At 39.9% G+C, this 20,939-nt stretch overlaps 1 protein-coding gene across 7 annotated transcripts in view; it reads left to right on the top strand.

Moving 5' to 3' along the window:
• dgkg (diacylglycerol kinase, gamma) overlaps positions 1-20,939 on the top strand; it is a 141,602-nt gene that overhangs the window by 44,423 nt on the left and 76,240 nt on the right. For 4 of the 7 annotated variants that reach the window (XM_019353241.2, XM_019353240.2, XM_025903504.1 and 1 more), the window contains 13 exons: positions 4,424-4,486; positions 4,874-5,137; positions 8,667-8,819; positions 9,287-9,336; positions 9,792-9,866; positions 10,259-10,378; positions 11,276-11,393; positions 11,891-11,979; positions 13,473-13,589; positions 14,657-14,755; positions 16,748-16,858; positions 16,957-17,030; positions 20,857-20,931. In XM_019353241.2, the coding sequence (XP_019208786.1) occupies positions 4,424-4,486; positions 4,874-5,137; positions 8,667-8,819; positions 9,287-9,336; positions 9,792-9,866; positions 10,259-10,378; positions 11,276-11,393; positions 11,891-11,979; positions 13,473-13,589; positions 14,657-14,755; positions 16,748-16,858; positions 16,957-17,030; positions 20,857-20,931 (1,408 nt within the window). Of the gene's footprint in view, positions 1-4,423; positions 4,487-4,873; positions 5,138-8,666; positions 8,820-8,891; positions 8,971-9,286; positions 9,337-9,791; positions 9,867-10,258; positions 10,379-11,275; positions 11,394-11,890; positions 11,980-13,472; positions 13,590-14,656; positions 14,756-16,747; positions 16,859-16,956; positions 17,031-20,856; positions 20,932-20,939 lie in introns of those variants that run through there. The other 3 variants (XM_025903505.1, XM_019353242.2, XM_025903507.1) reach the window with 3 other exon arrangements.

The following is a 20,939-nucleotide window of genomic DNA, read 5'->3' as shown; positions in this document are numbered from 1 at the left end:
GATCACCCTGTGTGTGGGGCTGCATGGCGCTAACGCATTAACGAGCTAACCGCGCTAACACGTTGACGGCGTGCAGCCCCTTGCACGGGGCGATCCCCGCTAACTCACTAATGGAGATTTGCCGTGTTAATGCGGTTATGGTGTTAACATAATTTTAACGAGATTAATGCTGACAGCACTAATTTAAAATAAAAACACTATTTCTAAATCTATATTTCAAAATGAATGATTAATCCATTAACAAAAAACTTCAAATCAAAAATGAATTTGACGAAAAAAGAATTAAACTCTAAATAAAAAAGAGAAATAAGTAAATGGATTAAAAATCCATTTACTTATTTCATTTATCTTTCCTGTTAGCTCACGGTTTAGCTATTATATTAGCTATTGGATTAGCTTTCTCATTTCTGAAATCCCGAAGCAATGCAAATTAGCCACGCGGGTTTGATGTAAGGAGCTCCCTGATTAGTTGGACAGACACAGGCTGGCTAACTGGATTTTTGTATGATGTGAGAATGTAAACAAACTGTTTATCAGAGGGAAATTGCAAATTTTAGGCTACTCAAGCCTAACATTAGCCACCATAATGTTAGCTTATAACCAACTATTGCTCATTGTCAGCTGTTCCATTCAGGTTTGCATGTCTACTCTGCTGACAATAACTAACTCTGACAATAGCTATAATAAATCAGGATGTTTATCCACGTTTTCTTGTATTAGAGCCCTGATTCAGTTCAGGAGAGGTGTCTTGAGGTGGAGGATGAGGATGATTTTTTTTTTTTTTAATGAGATATTGATTGTGTTTTCTTTTTTCTCTTTATTGGTGAAGGGAACCATCTTCTCACATTTTAAAACATAGATGTGATCCTTCATATCTTGTTTTTGAAGATACTTTCGCAGCGCCCACCTATGAGGTCACCATCACTATGGAATACATTGTTGAAACCACTGCACGGGTTCATATTTACCTCAGGACAGTTTACTTATAGTTTGAAACTGATGACAATAAATCACAAGTTTAGGTAAAGAAGCATTCTTTTATCATTCTTATATACAAATGAAAAAAGTACTTTAACTATTTTTCATGTGTATATGTGTACTAAATATGTTTTAGTTTGGTTCATGTCCTGCTCACTAACAGAAAGGGCAGAGCATGTGACCTCTGATACAAACTGAAACCATGGTGCAATCAAGATATTTTGGCCTTACTGTATGGGAGCTTTCATATTGTACATCTTCATATTCAGTCTATGGTTTGGGCACTTTGTGACTCTTTGTGTGCTCAAGACTACAATTGTACATCAAGGCTACTTTATTTAAATCAGGGGTTACATCATGACTGACCATCCTGTGTAAAAACCCCAAACTTTTAAGCTAGCCACTTTCAGTCTAAAGTAAAGAGAGATTCGCTACTTCCATACCTTTTTAAAAAAATACCTTTCATGTTTTCATTTAATTCAGTAAACAAGTTTCACAGTATAAGAGAAAGCTGAGCCGCCATGTTGGTCCAATTTAAAATATGGGAACCGACAGCCCACGAGACTGTCCTTGTCCAGCCAGTAGCTAGATGCCTGCATGTTAATGGGAGGCTGTAGGACAGGGAGAACACATATCAGTCATCTCTTGTGATGGATTCTAGTGGCACACCCATTCTGTATCCATTACTAGAAAGCAGCATGATCCCTTGCATTGAAAAGCACAAAGTAAGCACAAACCTTGCAGTGGTGACGGTGCATTAGTGGTGGCGTTAGGTATTTCTTGCATCTTGGCATCTGACTTCTGTACTCGCCAGCCACTAAACTCCATGATCAACCTCGCACAGGTTAGTTAGGTTATTGTTATTGAATCAGCTGTGAGGGCAGTCAGCAGGAGTTTACTGTCTGACTGACTGCTCTGTCGTGTTTCTGCATAAATTTTTTAAAACCTATGACCTGTCCAGGCTCACAGCGCTTTTTAAAGGGATTTTTAAGTCCTAGCTGTACCTTTTATCAAACATGTTTAACACCAATACTATGACAATATAGACTCCACAGAAAGATTGACAATGATAAGAAAGTCAGACCAGGTTGTTTAGTTTCCCTTTTTGGTTTACAGCCAAGATTACTTTATAGAGTTAATGTCAAGCAAGTGAAGAGAGCTTTCAAAGTAGCCAGGTTTGCTGAAATTTGACCAGTGGTCAGATGGTCATCAGCTGTAGTTGTTCACTTATGTCAGAATTCAAAGCATTTGATCATTCAGTCATTTGAGATTCTCTTGTTGGGTAAATATCCAGTGAGAAAAGGAGAAGATAGGGATGTAGTACTCTTTATAACGGTAAGTCATCTGAGAAACATCACAACAGTTGCTCAGTTAACACTAAAGACGTCAGCAACAGAAAAATATTACCAGGTCAGACAGACAGGCTCTCCAGTCACATTGTCAATCTGTAAATTATGCTATATTTAAAAGTTCTCAGTTAACAAAAATGCACAGATGAACACTGACGCAAAACTAACTTCACACTGATAAGGGGAGAAGCACACACGAGCACAGACATCTATGGGACACACCGGGTCACTTACTCTGTCCTCTGCGCAGTATGTAAACACTTTCTGCCTCGATGCCGCCATGTAAGTGCTGCGTGGGCCTAGGCACCAAGATCTGCCCGTCTGACTGCAGAGCAGCTGACGAGACAGATGGACTGCTGAATTAGGAGTCTATTTATGTGCTATAAAGCTTGTAAAAGTAAGAGGCAACAAGTGCAGAGAGGCAAAATGTGAGTGAGAGAATGTCACTTTGGGCAGTGGCATTGGAGCTGTGAGTCCCAGTGCTGTGACTCAGTCCACAGGCCGAGGTTGCCTGTCATCTGCCTATCTTTGTGTCATCCTTTTAGTCTGTCGTAATGGTCTGAAAATGCAGAAATGGCAGTACAGCAAATGTTGCTGTCAGTCTTATTTGTTTTCCACATGGACCCTAAAGCCTCTGGTATACTTGCTTCCAGGTAACAGTGCGCTCCTGTGGGAGTTTGGCTGCTTGGCTGTTTGGCTGTTTAAGATGAGTCTTACAAGAAGCATGTCCATGAGATACAATTAGGACAGTTAGTTTTTAACTACCTGTAAAATACCTTGGGAAATGTCCATCCTAATTTTCAGCTGTCAAAGGCAGCATATTTTCACATTTGATAGAAAAAATTAAAAGATCATTACCGTTTACTTTGGAATAAAACCTCATATTATGCGTGTGTCGTGTATCTTAGCTTCATAGAAAGGTGGTAGTGAAATCAGACTATGAACAACAATGAAAGTCCCAAAAGATGATTGATAAACGAAACATCAGGAGACAAGAAGATAAACCAAGCTGATAAACTTATAAAGGCACAAAGAGTTAATACTTTAATAAAAGGAGAGAAAAAAAATCAGACATGAAATCAGAAATGAGGATGGGAAAACAACAAAGGCAGGAAACTCAAAAGCAATAGACTACATGAGAAATAACCTTCAAAATAAAGCAAACTAACTGAAAAATGCATGACATACACAGAAATAAAAAGGTCAAATAAACAGGTAAAATACTATAAAATTAGAAATAAAATTAAGGGCATGCAGAACATGGTACACATTGTTGATCATTTAGGATTCTCAAAGTAGGTATTCCTGTGTGGGTGGAGGAATTATTCTTTACCTTAGTATATTCATGTTTATCCTCTTTGGGGGGTACAAAGTACAAAGGTCTGAACAAGCAGTGTGTGCATAAGCAAATGCATCATGAGCTCATCTTAGGAAGCCTGCATACAAGTGACAGTAACTGACCATAATAACTTCTCTTTATCTTCATCATATTTGCAAAAATGAATGAATAACATTAACCTAACTAGCCTGTGTGAGGTTGATCACCGAGTTTAGTGGTTGGCGAGTACAGAGTCTGTGGCTGCTTCAGTGTTTAGAGTCCCACAGTTGTTAGAGCCTGCACTACCACCTGGTGGTAGTCTGGTATAACATGGACCACCTTACTGTACTGTTTAAATTTGAGGTATAGCCTCATATTGTTATGCATGTTTTTTTCAGTACGTTTCATCTTCATCATTTGAGTCACAAGAAAAGTCATATTTGCCCAAATCTATGCTCCTTGGACAACTTTATAAAGACTGTTTCACTACATGTGATATGTTGCATTCTGATGCTGTGTTGCATTCTCATTTGAAATAATATCTACCTGAACATATAATAGAATTCTTTATTGCACCCACTGATTGTGCAGTTAAACTTCTGTGCTCATTAAAGATCCAAAAATGGGGCTCTTATTTTGATAAGGTTTCTGGGAACCGTTTTTGTTCTTAAATACCGAACAGTATATGCATCAGGAGGACTCCATCAACACTGATGTTCACTCACTGTTGTTGCATCTACCACTGTCTCTTTCCCCTCAAATCAATGATGGACCATAGAAGCCCGTTCCATCGATGCAGGCATCTCTATTCAGACCGAAGTGGCCTGTGCTCCCATTACAGGTACCAGAACAAGCTTGTATCATCACATTGATGTAATCATAATGGGTCAAGAGTCCTGCGGGCTGTAGCCTCCCGCTCCCTTGGTGGTTGCTTGTTTATGTTGTGTTGATGTGAGTTCATGGTCTTTTGGCTGTAGCTCGGTGGATGACAGTGGTGCTTTGTGAGTGTATTTGGTTTTAATGCAGCATCTTACCGGCTTCCTTTACCTATAAGGCCCTTGAGATATTTGTATTTGGATTGTTGTTGTGAAGTTATCAGCTGTGCTCATGTTACTCATTGCAATTAACAGCCGTCCTCATCCAGCACTGTTGTTATTCTGCTAAATGCCCTTTTTCAAATCTCTCTATTCTGTTCCATTCCCCTTTGCCCTGTTGTGAATCTGTACAGGGATGAACGGGAAAAGCATCCTGTCTGCAATAAGCCGACACACACCAGAGCACTCCAATGTGATGAGCACAGCGGGTTCAGGAGCAACCACCTCCCCTTGTTCATCTCGTTCCTCTTCACAGCGTTCAGGGACAGGGGCCCACACGCCTGGGGGGCCCCACCTATCACCCTGCACCCGGGTCAAAACCTTAGAAGGCAGCAGCAATGCCCTGACCCCTAACACTGGTCCTGCCAAGTCACCAGTCTCCCCTAAGCTTTCACCAGGTATGATCAGCCACAATACTGTTTTACTTTTTTTTGTTGGGCTTATAAAGTTGTCTCTCACCAGCGTGATTACAGCACAACAGATCGTACTGTTATGAGTGGTAATCATGAGGCGTATAAGTGTGTCCTGGCAGGAAGCTAAAACTTATCAGGAAGTGAACACATCTGCTTCAGGGGCATGATACAAATATTTAAAACTCTGTGTCCCTTAGTCTTCCAGTTTTAAACTCCAAATAGCAGTTTAACAAGAAACTTGCTTAGTTTTAAAAAAAAAACACATTTTAGTTAAATCTTCAGGGTTCTGGTCAAATATAATTTTTTGTTTAGGGGGTGTTTCAGCCAAATGACCCAGGAGTCTCTTAAATACCAGTGATAATAAGACATCATACTCTCTGAATGCCACAGGGAGGACTTTTCTCATTTCTTTGGTAGTTTATGAAAGGAAAAGTGATAGTTCTTTGCCACAGCTCCTCACAACCATATCAAGAGTACAAAAAAAAATCATGTAGCCATCTGTTTTTAAAACATACAAATAATATAGTTTGTATTGTATAATTATGATTTAAAAAAATTATAAGAAAATCTCAAACTAAACAGTATTTTTTTTTTAAACTAAACAGCATACATTTTTACAGTATAAAAAAAAATTGCCTCTGACTAGTGCAGAGAGACATGCAGATGTAAATGTTTCAGTTTAAATGATAAGTTAAATAGTGTGCACCGGGAGTCAACTTTAGCATCCTTTTTAAGCACTTGAATATGACAACATGTGGTTAGATTTTAATAAAGTAATAGACTGTTTCTTTAAAGTCTGTTACTGATTACACTGGGCATGCTCAATAAAAGTGCAATGGCAAGCAGCTCATGCTGTTATACAGTAGATCCTGTATTTCATACACAGGGGTTAAAGTGGAAGTTAGCAGATGGGGGAACACTGTGGTGGTGCAGCATGAGGAAAAGATTCTCTTACAAATACGTCATGTAAAAGCTTGTATTGTTAACTCCAGTATTTTTTGCTTTGTGTACAGGCTGTGGTCAGCTGACCTGTGCTGCTGATTCTCTGCACTTTGTGGCTTTAGCCAGTTGAATTCAACAAGCAAATATTTCATATGCTGTCATGGCTTTAAAAGCCCTATGCAGCATAATGCTGGTATAAAAGGCTTGGTGAGTGAATCTAATCAGCATCGATACCTTAAATATACTTTGACCTTTGCTCGATGGCTCTTGGTGTAAACTAACACAAAATGATCATACATTTTAATTTGCAAGAGGCTTCATAAAAAAATAAATAAAGAAAGAAAAAAGTAATGTATCATGTGTACATCCAATACCCTTTTTTAAAAAAAACCCAAAACTATTTAAAAATGATTTCGGACATTAAACGTCACTTTCAGCTCAGTCCTTGGCTTTCACTTTCCTGTCCTGTCCTTCTTACATTAATGTCCATTCTCTCCCTGGAATAAGCTACCAAGATACAAAGTGTTATAAACTGCACTGGAAATGGGTTTGTGTTTGTTGATATTTGTTGAGCTGTATGAAAAGACAAGGAAATCATATGCTGTGTGAGAAATATTCTCACTCTAACTAGATGATAAAGTACCACAAAACCAACTTTGACCACCATGAATGTATCAGAGGGGTGAGGAGAAGAAAGCGGTGTGTTGAGGGTGTAAACGGACTGTGGAATATCATTGTTTTCTCAGTTCCTCCATCAGCTGGAAGCAACACCACCCAAAAATGAGCTGCAGCAGAGAAAAATGAACTCACTTGAGAGGATCCTGTATTGACCTGTCAGATTTAATTACTCATGTTCTGGAACGCTGTTCCTCCACTTTAACCCCTGTCTATACAGCACAGTGCTGTAACCTTTTATGGTGTGAAACCACATAGTTATAGATTAGTCTATGTGCACTGTAAAATAACAGCACTGACTGATGGTATTTTACTGTAATGTAGTGCAGATACTGTTAGCACCACGTTTCCTCCTGAGCTGTCCTTTGCATCTTTTATGAGAAATAATTTTTTTATTTATTTGATCATCCATGGCTTAGCTCACAAACAGGTGAGGTGACAAATCAGGACAAAGCGTGTTGTCTAAAACCAGAAGCAGAAAACAACAACAGTAAGGATGACTGTGTTACATGCTGAGGGGGAAAGGCCGGTGATGAAGTCCAGGGGTATGTGGGACCAAGGCCACCCGGGTATAGGAACAGGTCAAAGGCATAGAGCTAGAAGCCTTGTTTTTGGGACAAACTTGGCAAGTAGACACATATTCCCAGGCATCTTTCTTGAGAGAGGGCCACCAGAAAAGACGGAGGAGGGTTATCATGTGGTCAGTGCAGAGATAGCAAATGAACCTGGCTGTATGCCCCCAGTGGATGATGTGAGCCAGAGGATGGCAAAAATAAACGATAGGTGGCCCGTTACTCTGGTCTGGTTCCTCCAGTTGACCATTATGGATCAGGGAGTCGATCTCCTGCGTCAGAGATCCAAAAATACAGGAGGGCGGCAGAATCGTAGTCTCCTCTATCGAGGCATCCGAGGGTGAGAACTGATGGGACAGGGCTTCGGGTTTGTCATTCCAGGAGATGGGTCTATAAGTAATGACAAAGTTGAAGTGTGAAAAGAAAAGGCCCCACCTGGCCCACCAGTATCCCCACCTCTACTGCCGGGCTCCATCTTTTAACCGGCAAGAACAGACATCAATGAAAACGACTTTTTTGCTACAGTACAAGCACTCACCAGCCTGGATGCGCTTGAGATGTTTGACAGGAGAAAGATGAACACAACCCAGCTACATGGGCTGCTCTCCACACTCTGTTTCCCCTTCCAAGTCTACAGGTTGCTCTGAGGGAATGGTGCCGAGACCGGACGTTTTCTTGCATGCAGGTCCCCGGGATTTGTAGTCTTTTTCTCGGATGAAGTTCCCGCATCCGATCATCCACCCTGATAAACGGAGAAATCATTCCATCGACAGAGGCAGCCTCTTCAGCCAATATCCAAAAGTCCACTGAAAAATCAGCCATACTCTGCTTACCCTGACGCAGGGAGAAGCTTTGTGTCTTGACAGCTGAGCTTCCTGCTGAACGATCCCGTGACGAGACCAGAGTTGAGTCCGCTGAGTCTGTTATGGCTTGAACGTGAGCAGGCAGGACTCGACTGCAGACTCAGAATGCAGTTCGGTGAATGCTTTAAAAGTTGAGGCAACAGAATAAGCCATGTGTTTTGAGTGTGCTGCAATGTGGAATTGATTTAACTTGAATTGTTCCATCTAGGTGCTGGTAATCCATTTACATCCCATCACATGGCTTCTGTTGCAGCTGTACAGTGAAGTGTTTTGTCCACCGGTCCTCCACTCAGGGACATGCACAGTGATCGGGGTTCTCCAAAGTGTCATACGAATGCTTAAATGTATAATTTACTAGTGCTTTTACTGTGTATGCTTAATTTCACCAGAGGAAACTCAGCGGAGTAGAAAGAGTGATGGGTGCTATGAGTAGCTTTGAATGTTTGTGTTGTACATCAACAGAGAGGACCCACTCTGAGAAGCATTTGTCACTGCGGAGGAGCCCATCACCTCAGAGAGCCTCCCCACTGCCGTCACCCCAGGTGGTCTTTCTCAAGGACATCGTCTGCTACCTTTCCCTGCTGGAGAGGGGGACGCCTGAGGACAAGTTGGAGTGTGAGTGACAATGATGGAAGTGTGTTTGTGTGTGTGAGTGTGGGTGTGTGTGGTGTAGGGTGGGGGGTATGATAGAGGTGGGAGCAGCTGACATGTGCAGTATGTGTGATCAGGCCTCTAAAGCTAGCCTGCTAGCTCAGGTTGACAGAAAGTAAGTAATACGGCTATTCCCTCCATCTGGCTGTGTCAACAGAGCCTTAGATACACCACTAACACCTCCCTCAAAGGGCAGGCCAGTGACATGCTTAAGCCCCACTGTGCCCAATTGACTTCTTTACTGTCTGTGGCTATATTGGCACTGACTAACAAGGCTAATCTTCTATTTAGTTCCTTTGCTGCGGTACAAAAGAAGCACTTCTTTAACCCAGTGGCCATCTGGAGAAAGTCCAGGAATGAATGTTACAGCTTCCGAGAGCTACTAATTATCTGAGTCATCATGGGATCTCTGTTCTCTCGTTTCCCTCTAGTCATGTTCCGGCTGTATGACACAGACGGCAATGGGGTCCTGGACAGCTCGGTAAGTGGACTCCATTTGCTTTTGCATCTCCCTCGTGTTTCCTCTCCGTCTCTCTCAGCCTCGCCCTGTCTTTCCGTCTCTGTGTTTTGTTCCTTCTCTTTTCACTTTGTACAGAGCAGCTCCAAGAATAGTAACATCGACATTCAGTGACAGCCTTGTGTTTACATAAGATCATCTGTAATGGATCTCTTAAGTTTAATATTAGCCACATGTCACAGAGATCACATAAACAGACAGATACAGGTTATACAAAGAGGGAAATATATAAAACATTCAGACTTTGTTTTACTTTGCATTTCATGTTCTGAACAATTCCGTTAACAATAGCTAAAAAACATGTTCACATCCCAAGCAGGAAAAGACTGGGATTTGCTCCGTGCTTGAAACGAGAAGTTATTCTAAAAGCTAAATTGATAGTTTCTCTGTCCTGTAAGTTATGCTTTGTCTTTACATAGGAGCTGGATCGCATCATTAATCAGATGGTGCATGTGGCAGAGTATCTGGAGTGGGATTCAACAGAACTGCGACCGGTGAGCAAACACACTCCCAGTTGCAATAAAGTTTGATGGTGAACAGAAAGAGAAACATATGTAGAGGCCTCTATGCAAATGTTTATGCAGCCTTGATGTCTCCCAAAACCTCAGCTGGCACCCATAAGGTGGATTTTAATTCTAAAAAGTAAAGTTAAGACCCAGTGAGAACATATATCTAATTTACTGTGCTGTACACAATGTACAAAAACCACTTTATCCCACTTTATTCTGGGGTTTTCTGACATTTAGAGGGAATTACTACACTAACTCTTCATTTCAGTTGCATCATGTTTGCCTGATTTAAAATCCACTGTGGTGGTGTACAAAATTACAGACATATGTATCATAGTCAAATACTTATGGGCTGAAGTGTACCTCTGTATCTTTAGATACTGAAAGAGATGATGGAAGAGATCGACTACGACCGAGATGGGACGGTCACCCTAGAGGAGTGGATCAGAGGAGGCCTCACCACCATCCCTTTACTCGTCCTGCTGGGCATGGATACGGTATGTGCCTGGAAAAGTGTATGTTTACTTTGTTCTTACAGTGTTTGAAAGCATTTCTATACGATTCTGGTGTTTTTGTAGTGAACTGTAGGTTTTTTACTCAACTACACGAACTGTTAAGGTTTTAGATTTTAGACTTTTCTCTTTATTGTGTGCACCTGAGTTGCAGATTGCGTAACAGTGTTACTTTCTGAAATCTAATGTATCAAAATAAAGAAAACATATTGTATGTCCTTTGTCATTTTCATTACACTACTCTTATTCATTTCATTACTTTCGAGTTACTCCATAAATTGACCTGGAACGCATAGTTACCATAGCTACAGTTCCACACATAAACAAAAGTACCTACCTATAATGAGGACACACAATCAAAGATGAATCAAAGCAAAGATGAAAAGCAGTCCAAAGAGATCACCACAGTGATTCTCTACAGGTGGAAATGGACACTACAATGCTACAAGCCTGACTGCTAATCGCTGCCTTTGTTAAGATCAGGCAAATGTAACCACCATAAAAGTTATTCCGAAAGGATACATTTTCCATAAAGAACAACAACATTTTTTGTGCACCAGGCTGTTAACGTGTTTTTTTTAAGATGCACGTTGGGCATTTTTATACAGGGATTACACAGAGACTGACTCTCTTTTGGAGTCAGCCTGAAAAGGTCTTTAGAAGATTTGCAGTTTTTGCTACTTCCACACTGGCTTCATTTTTCAGACGTGGCCTTTTTCTTTCCGGATTTTTCTTACAGGAGTATGTGTAGATGCTAAATCAGCAGAGAAAACATGCTGCATTTCACTGAAATTAAGTGTTGCTCGAGTTTAGTTGGGATGGTCCTGTTACGAGAATGAATCGTGTCCCATATTAATTTTCGCTCTTGTTGTTTTGTCCTAGAATGTGCAGGAAGATGGGCAGCATGTTTGGCGTCTCAAGCACTTCAACAAACCAGCCTACTGTAACTACTGCCATACCATGCTGCTCGGAGTGCGCAAACAGGGCCTCTGCTGCTCCTGTGAGTCTCTGCAGCTCCCAGCGTCTCCTTGTTGGTCTGTCTGCTTTTACGTCTCCTGGTGTCGATTATTCTCCTGCTCTGACTTCCTCCTCTCAACGTCACTGTCACTATGTCTTTGTCTGCTCTTTCTTCTCCTCCCTACAGCAGACTGAAATTTAGGCCGTTTGTCGTGTCTGAGTGTGTCTGAGTCAGTGTTGTTTTCCTCACAGCCAGCATTAAAAACACATTAACGATGCCATTATGTGTAATTTCAATATTGAATTCTCCCATGTAGGAACCGCTTCTGAAGGGCTGATGTTATTGTCACTGTTGATTGCAAGCACTTATAGATTGAAATGATCTTTAATGTAGTTAACTTGTTATTAAATTCCCTGCCAGTCATGTTTTCAGTTCGAGTTACTGGACAAGACAAATAGGTTTAAGAAAGATTGTTTAACAATTCTGCAGCTTCTTTATGATATAAAGTAATTTTACCCTTGTTTTTTTGGTTTTTTTAGTATGCAAATACACAGTTCATGAACGCTGTGTGTCCAAAGACATCGCTGCCTGTATCAGCACCTACGCCAAGTCACGCAGACACACCAACGTAAGTACAATCAAAGGGTTCATTCTGCACACAGTGTTGCTGCTGGGTAATGAGACGGGAATACCGAGCAGCCTGTTGAGCAGATTCCTGTTGGCTCGTGGTCTCTTTTAAAAGAGCAGCGAGGATCATGGGATTGCCTTTGAGGTCATGTAAGGTTCTCTATGTTTTAGCACTGACACGTTGAAGCAGTTGAGAATGATTACACTGACTCGGGTCACATGTTGATTATGCTTTGTAGAGCACATTTCCTTCCTTTTGGACTTATTAGAGCTTCGTGGAAGCCTCGAGCAAAGTCTCTCTCTAATTATTAACTTAATATATTGGATTACCGATTAACTGTTTTGGTAATCTGTTTTTTATTTCCACTGTGAGCCCGTATTTTATTTTCTCCATTTCAAAACTTTTTAACTGGAAAGGACTTTTCAGACCTGACATCTCTAAAACTGTGTGACTGGCAAATCTCTGCTGACCACTGCTTCTGAGAAACTCTGCCTCTCTAAGATGTTCTTTTTCTACCTGTTTGTGTTACTGACCTGTTGCCAGTTAACCTAATTCACTGCATGCTGTTCCTCAAGTTGTTTCTTTTTAGTGCAACCTACCAATCCAGCTTTTTCTCCTTTACATAATTTCCTTAGAGATTATTAAAGTACTCTGATTCTAATTTTTCTTTTACCCAATCAGAGTTCTCTTGAGAAACATTGTTGCCAACATTGTTCTTCAAATTGAGTTTTTAATGGCATGAATTTTTATTTTTAATTAACTTTTTCTTTAAATTGTACATTTTCTTGGTTTAAATGTTTGATATGTTGTCAGCTCTGTTGTGAATAGAAAACAATGAAATGAAATAAATAAAATGAAATTTGCAAAAATTGATAATAGCTTTTACAAGATTAAAAAATATATTTTACTTCATATTATACTCACCTTATGGGACTTCAATGACTGTATAATTTTGTGTGACTCATTTCCTCACATCTCTACAACAGCAGAGATGACTAATGGAACAGCAATAAGCACATGAATGGGAAATATAATTGACTGAAGTGCTTTGAAAAAAAAATCTACAGATAGATACTGAATAGCAAACGTGACTATTAGTGGCAACTGTAAAACCGCTGTTATCAGAGCTTTGCTGAGGTAACAAAACAGGTTTGTAATATGTGCAACAAGGTTTTAGCAACATTCTTGAGGCCAGCAGAGATGCTTTTGCCTTTTAGCTTGAAAAATGTGCCTCATCTGTTAGTGTTATTACTGTTGCTCTATTCATGCATGTTTTCTCTTTGGATAAGCAGTGCTGGAGAGTAGCTGCTTTTCATTTAGTAGATGTTTAGGTTGAAACCAGTTCTGCAATATTTTTAAAAGGTGTTCAGGAATATTTGTGAAATAAAATATGAATGAATTTGAACTAACATGAGCACGTACCATTGAGTACAAAATTAAAAAGCATTAAATACTTGAATAAAAAATGTCCCGTTCTTCTGTTTTTTCTCTAGGCTATGCAGCATGTATGGATGGAGGGTAACTCTCCTACCAAGTGCGACCGCTGTCACAGAAGCATCAAATATTACCAGGGCCTCACCGGCCTGCACTGTGTCTGGTGTCAGATCACTGTGAGTCGCTGCCTTATATAAACTCAAATGAACTATTAACAGGAAACATTAATCTCTAGAAGGACACAGCAGTATCAACACTGCCATACAGAGGAAGACAGCAGTCGATTTAGACAAAGATGAAGACGAGGGAAAGGCTGCTTAACTAAAGCTCTAAAGCCTTAAGAACATGGATGACAGTTCCTTAAATAGAAAAAATCAGAAGAACATAATTCAATTAAAGAAACGTTTGCACAGCCAAAATAGATATTTTAAGCCAGGTTAGTTAGTTTTAAGTGTTTGTGTTACTGTTGTTGTCTATTCCCAGTTTCTCCATATGTGTTTGTGCAAATTTATTGTCTGACTTGCAGAAAGCTAGCAAGAAAAAGGTGGTATTTAAGGCTATTTTTACCTTTCACTCGGTGTACTTAATAATCATAATCATATATATTATATTACAAGATCATAATTATTGATTGATTAGTCAGTCTAATAGTGCAGCTGGAGATGCATATGTATACAGGTATCTATATACTGATGGTAGTTTTATCCATAATAATATAAAGCTAAATATTAGTACATTGTTATTAAAAGCAGTAATTATTTTAGCAGTGAAACTAATTAAAGTATCTGAATTACAGCTTGTACTGAGTAACCCCAGGTACATTACTTCTCTTAGTACATACCTAATCCTTCTGGCAACTACTATCAGACAAACCACAACATAACTGAAAATGTAAAGTCTCCATAAATACATGAATACACAGACCTTCATATATATTTAACTTGTCATTGCACTTCAGATCCACTAGGTGTCAATGCTGACTTTGAATTTTCCTGATTATCAAAAACCCACAGCCAAAGCTCTCACAAATCTCTCGTATCAGTATTAAAGACATCTTGCTCAGAAATACAAAGTGATAGCTTATTGATTGGTCCTATATGACCTGTCAAACACTCAATACAGCCCGTTAGTGAGAATGCCCTCAGAAGAATAGCTTTTCGTACTGGTAGTGTTTAACAGACTCAGTCTCACAGATGGATGACGCCCACAGTTCTTATGTTTCTGGCTTTCCTCTCTGTTGTAGCTCCATAATAAGTGTGCATCTAATGTGAAGCCAGAGTGTGATGGAGGAGCCTTGAGGGACCACACTCTGTTGCCCTCGTACATCTGCCCTGTCGTCTTGGTAAGAATGCATTCCTCTGCATGAGAGCGTGCATACAGCAAAAACTCAAATAGTTTTAATTCACCAGTTTAACATTTAGTGGACTCGTCAAAAATCAATTTAACAAAAAATATGTGGTCAGAGTTTATCCCGTTGGCAGGTGGTTAGTTTAGAAGCTTGGAGAAGTTGCTGTGGTTCTGTAGGTAAAAACAGACCTACTCCATAAGGGTGAGATCAAGCATTTGATGCGCAGCTGCAGCTGCAGAGTACATTTTAGGACAACTCTGTTCTGTGACACATTCATTTACCTCATTTGGTCAGGTATCAGTTTATCAATTCGTAACTTTTAAGTATTGTATTATCCTGTTGAGATTCTGTCTCTTGTCTTTAAAGTGAAACTACCATAAAAATTAGAGATTTACCTTTATCTGATCACCCATTTATAGACATAAGAGTTTATGTCTATAAATGGGTGATCAAATAGTAGATGTAATGTCACCACAATGATGTCACCCATTGTGACATTCCCCATTCTAGTTTTGAAAGGTTACTCCACATCCACTGGTATACTGACACCGGACAGGAGGCAGGTGTGACAGGAATAATGACTTAATGCCATGTTGGTATAATGCACAGTCATTATACATTTGCTGTGTATGGCTATGCAACTATTTCAGGTTCTGTCTGAAATGACTGAATGTTTCCTGAAAGCCTCCCTGTGGAGGTCCTGGAAGGTTAATCAAAGGAAATCGGAGTTGAACACCTCTGCCTCTACCTACCTCTGAGCAGTTTGATGGTTGACTGGATGAGCATCAGAAATGGATGGCAAGACTCGTGAAGCAACTGTGTTTGTGACAAATCGTTATTTATAAAACTTCCTTTTGTCACTGCATGGCCGAGTTACAACCTCCAGACATGTTCGTCTCTTTCACACTCAGCAATTATTATTAAAAGCAGTGATTGTTTTAGTGGTGAAAATAATTATTGCAGTATTTTTATGCTCCTCACTTTTTAATTTCTCACACAAATCCATAACTGACAAACTGATCAAGCTTGAGTGCTCGAACACTTTCTGGAATCTGCTGAAGCCACTCTTCCAGTTTCAGGGTTAAAGCTTCTAATGATTACCACATCTATCACATCTGTAAACATCTGCTCCTGCCAGCCACCGGGGACTTCTAGTCCCCATGTGGCACAGATATTCCTGTACACTATCTCAGCCATTTGGTTGCACCTTTCAGTGTACACTACCCCAGCTTGAATCTTAGGTCCTCGAGAGCATCTGCAGTTTGTGCCCTGTCTGTATGATAGACTCCTGCACCTCTGGATCTGGTGCTGAGGGCCTGTTCTTATTCTGCCATGATCAGAGTCTTTGTTCTTTCCTTTACTTCTGTCCTTTTTGTGCCACTGGTAGAATTTCTTGATGTCAGTTTCCTCTGTCTGTCAATGGTACATCCCATGCAGAGGCTTGGTCTTCCATCATAGTTCTTCCTTCCTTTTCCTTATCACGGTCTGTCTTTAGCTGTGTGAGGCAGCTCATCTTTGGGGGCTATCGTCCTGCTGTATTCATAGGTGCTTATTTTTTCCTCCTGAGTTGTGACTGACACTCACTAATCTTCGCCCTCCTACTGTCTGTTGCTCATAGAGCCTCAGGGTGCTGGACTTCAGCTGGAGACCTCTGTACATTCTGAGGAGTTGTTGCATCTTGACATAAGGAGCATCTGTCTCCTGTGGACAGTTTATTATTCCAGTATAGTATCTGATGACCGTTCGGTGAATGGCATGCCTTGATTGGAATCAGAATCTTGTGCTATTGTTCCGAAGACACTAATGTTGCCACTGCGCTATCCAGCTGCTTTTTCATGGACATTTAATTTGTTTTTGGTTTTTAGTTCTTTTTAGATAAAGGTCGTAGAGACTAGGTTAGGTACATTTGTCATTTTACAACTAAAATTTAATTTAAATTAATGAATGTGACCTGTACACAGTCAGTCACTTCACCTTCATCCTCAGGACCGTCATTCTGGGGTGAAGCGAGGGGAGGGGGAATCACCTCCCAGCACCAGCCCCGATGACACCAATCAGACTTTTAAATTCTCCCCTGGAGACGGACAAGCACTCCAGGTATGCTGGCCGCTCACTCTGCACCTGTCATTGCTGCATGGTGTAAATAAAGCTGGTTAGCAGCTACCTGAATCTGTCTGTGTCCTTCCTCTATCCAGATAACCCCGCTTCCAGGCACTCACCCACTCCTGGTCTTGGTCAATCCCAAGAGTGGAGGGAGACAGGGGGAGCGGTAAGCTACACTCACCCAGAGGCCTACTCTCTTTAGCTCTTCAATTTATTAGACACCATCCATAGAGGTTATAAATCTCATTTGACATTTGAGATAAATAGTTAATATTTCATTAATCAAACATAAATTCAGTAAAATCTGAGGTAAGTCAGTTATTCCATTTAAAAACTAAACACTAAACAGAAATGAATCTGTCCCCTGGTGTGGCAAAAAGGACCCAAATGCAAGACTCACAGACAAAGCAAAGTAAATTTCAAAAATTTTTAAGCACACAAAGTAACAAACGCAGACACTCTAGGACTGAAGGGAGACTGAAGCAGAAACCAAGAAATCAATCAAGATGACGAGACAGGTGGAAGTAAAACTAAAGGAAAAGCTCAAAAGACAGCAGAGTTTCAAAATAAACAGGAAGTAACAAAGAGGACAGAGATGAACAAAATACAAAAGGACACTAGGGAGGTGTGGCCCTGCAGAGAGGTGGCCACATCCACTGGTCCCACTACAGCTTTAGGACAGAGGTCGTAAAAACTACTACTTGCCGTAACTCAGTGATCACACTCCAAAACTGCACACACACCAGATGCCACCACAAACCTGACTACTCCCAGTGAACCCCAGCAGCTTCTACCTAACACAATATCTAAAATGGATATTAAGGAAACAACAACAAAGAAAAGTACAAACAGTTAAAAAAAACTCTTGACTCTTTACTGAAATTTCAAAAAACTAGTAGAATCACACATAGCATTAATATAACAGCCATATACATGAATTCAATTACATTAATGCAACAAACATGCTCAATAACTGTAAAACACATAAATGCCAAGACTTGAGGCAGCTGGAGGTTAAAATTCCTGAGGAAATGCTTTAACAATGATCTGTATAAATAAAATGACACAATAAGTGAAAAGTTACATCATTAACACCAGTTTGTTTTGTTTTTCTTTAAACTAAGTTTATGACATACCTCTAAAGAAAACATCTGGCCCACGAGTTATCAACTATAGTGACTAACTTGGCTTTCCTATAACACACAAGCACCTACTACAGCAAGTGTAGAACTTACCCACAGTGCATTTACTGCTCATAGCTTAGAGGGCTCTGTTAAATCCACCCCATTCATTGAACAAGACAAAAGCGTACCACACCTGGTGCATGGCCTTTTGTTACCTAAACACCTCCCACTAATAATCCTGCTATTCTCAGGTCTGTTCTCACTGTTCTTCAAGGGACCTGGGAATTCCATTACACTACAGGGGTTATACTGAACTGAGACACAAAGAAGTAAATACAAACCAATGCACAAAATGTAAATCATCAACGTGTAGCAGATAATTTCAAATAAGACAGTAATTTTAGGTTCTTATACATACACTTCTGGTTGGGAGGTTTATTCGGCTGTCATAAATGTTATATTATAATGTTTCATATTCACATTAAACATGTCCAGAGTTTCACATAATGAAAGAATGAGGGGACAGTTGTCTCAAAGAAGCTAAAACAGCTTGTTTCAGACATGAATCATGGGGTCTCCCCCTAAAACTTTGATGTTTTATGATGTTTCTATTACAATGTCAGCCTGTTAAAGCATAATTGTGATGCTGTAGGGTATTAGACTGATATTATTTGATATAGTTTCTTGGAATTTTTCTTTCAAGGTGAACCAACCCAAATACTCTTGTCCCTAAAGGCCTAATGTATTGTTACGAAGTTTGAAGACGATCAACCTTGACCGACCTTGGCCCGATTTCCACCTAGATATGATTAGCTTGAGGTGTTTTTGGTATCTACCGTCAGACAAAATTTGAAAATGATATTTTGAAAACTGTGGACACCAGGCTGCTATCAAACAGACAGAACCGATTACATCCTCGCTCCCTTCGGGGGAGAAAAGGAACTACTCTAGCATTATCTAATCTGGAAAAGATGACATGAAAGGACCCCTTTATTTGCATACTAAATACAACATGGATCTGGTGGCCTCATATACATGGACAAATTGGTTATACTCAAAGAATCCTGAATTGAAATCCATAAATGATTCCATAAGAGCAAAATGGTAAAAAACTAGAACTTCTAGGAGGAAAAAATGGCTTTTTAAAACTTTACTTTGGGGAAAAGTCAGCCAACCTCTTCAGCATTCCTCTTTTTTTTTCTTTCAATTTGAATTGGCCGAGATAGGGCCCGGCCTACTGTGACCCTGAATTAGATAAGCCATTAAGACGAATGTGATTTGACTGGTGATTTTATACATACAACCAATGAAATAAAAGCTAATTTACAGAAAATAAGTGCCCAGGGGCATTAGCAGGATGCTGAGACTAAAATCAGCTTTGATTCAAGCTCTTTTGGGGCCATTATGAGAGTATTTTTACTTACGCCAAAGAGGGCGCCAACATTTCTTCACCTCCCTGCTGACGCTCTGAATGCTGTCATTTAAAGAGGAAGAGAGCTGTACAAGCTTTAACTTCATTAACTCCATTGTCTCATTGTACCCCACCTAACTCACAAAAGCCTGTGGCTCTCCCCCAGTTTGATACATTACCATAGCAACACACTCTTTTGTTACAATTAGAAAGGAAATTATTATCTATTAATAGAACGAATAAACAGTTTAAGCAGGAAACCAGAGACTGAGGCTGCTATTTATGTCTTAGTTCAGTTTCATCTTTATTATGAGTGATGACTGCAAACGTTGCACGAGTTGTAAAAGCTTCTCTTCTTCCCAGAGATGTGTCAACAGATAGGATAGCGAGCTTAGGCACTTATTCACTAGCTGATATAAATATACTGGTACACTGACTAGAAGGATATTAGAAGCCTGTAAAACTGCTTTTGCTGCACACATGAACATGTTGGCGAAGGCTTTAATGAACACTTTACGTAACTTCCACGATTTAAATACATGTTGTCATGGCTTTTATATCACCTCGATTGTATACCATTGCATGATAGTGAAAACTTTAGATCTTCATATCATACACATTTGTTGACAAATGAATGATGTGCATGCATTTTGTAAGTCTAAAAACCTATGAAAGAAATTTATGGAAAACATTAAATATATATATATATGAATGGAGCTGTCCCAGCAGAGTTATACTCGGCTAAGCTCCCCTAAGGCAAACAGTTTACACTCATTAGGGAAACGTGGTGATTTTGTGGCAACATCATGCAGTTCATTCACATTTTTATTTATTTAGAACAACCACAGTAGTCAGATGGTGGTTTATATTTTAAAGCAATAATCCTAAATATTAAAGCAATTACAAGGTCTCCTGTGAGTGAGCACTTGGCAACAGTGGGAAGGAATAACATTCTTTTAAATAAGAAGACCATAGAAGACCACCTACAACAAACATGACAAAATACAAACTACAGGAAAGACAAGACAGACGTCAATGACATGTAGCAGTGCATATAAACACATGGGGAATGAGAAGAAGAAAGCCAGTACAAAAATCTTAAGGCCAATGGCCCGATTGGTTTCACAGTCCAGACCATGTGCGCAATTTGTAAATGTGGTAATCAGGCTTATGGGCCTGATCATTGATGGTTTTCAATTAATTTGTAGTGCATGAGAATTTATGAAAGAACCAAGCTGATAAAATGTCTTCAGGTAGTCTTTGTGTTTGTTTTGCTGTTCAAAATCTGGTATCAGATTGCATCCACGAATTTATAGACCCATACAGCAGCGCGTGGCACACAGCAGACCTGCAAAATTCATGTATTTCATAATCTGTGTAATTTGAGCACTCATATAAGCCTGGTGTGATAATTACCATATTAACACTATAAACTGTCCTCCTTCTTCCCTCTTTAGGGTACTTAGGAAGTTCAGGTACCTGCTAAACCCGAGGCAGGTGTACAGTCTGGATCAAGGAGGGCCGATGGTAGGGTAAGTCT

The sequence above is a fragment of the Oreochromis niloticus genome, linkage group LG16, assembly GCF_001858045.2.
Source record: "Oreochromis niloticus isolate F11D_XX linkage group LG16, O_niloticus_UMD_NMBU, whole genome shotgun sequence".
NCBI lineage: Eukaryota > Metazoa > Chordata > Actinopteri > Cichliformes > Cichlidae > Oreochromis > Oreochromis niloticus.
This window is presented reverse-complemented; position numbering and strand designations above follow the sequence as displayed.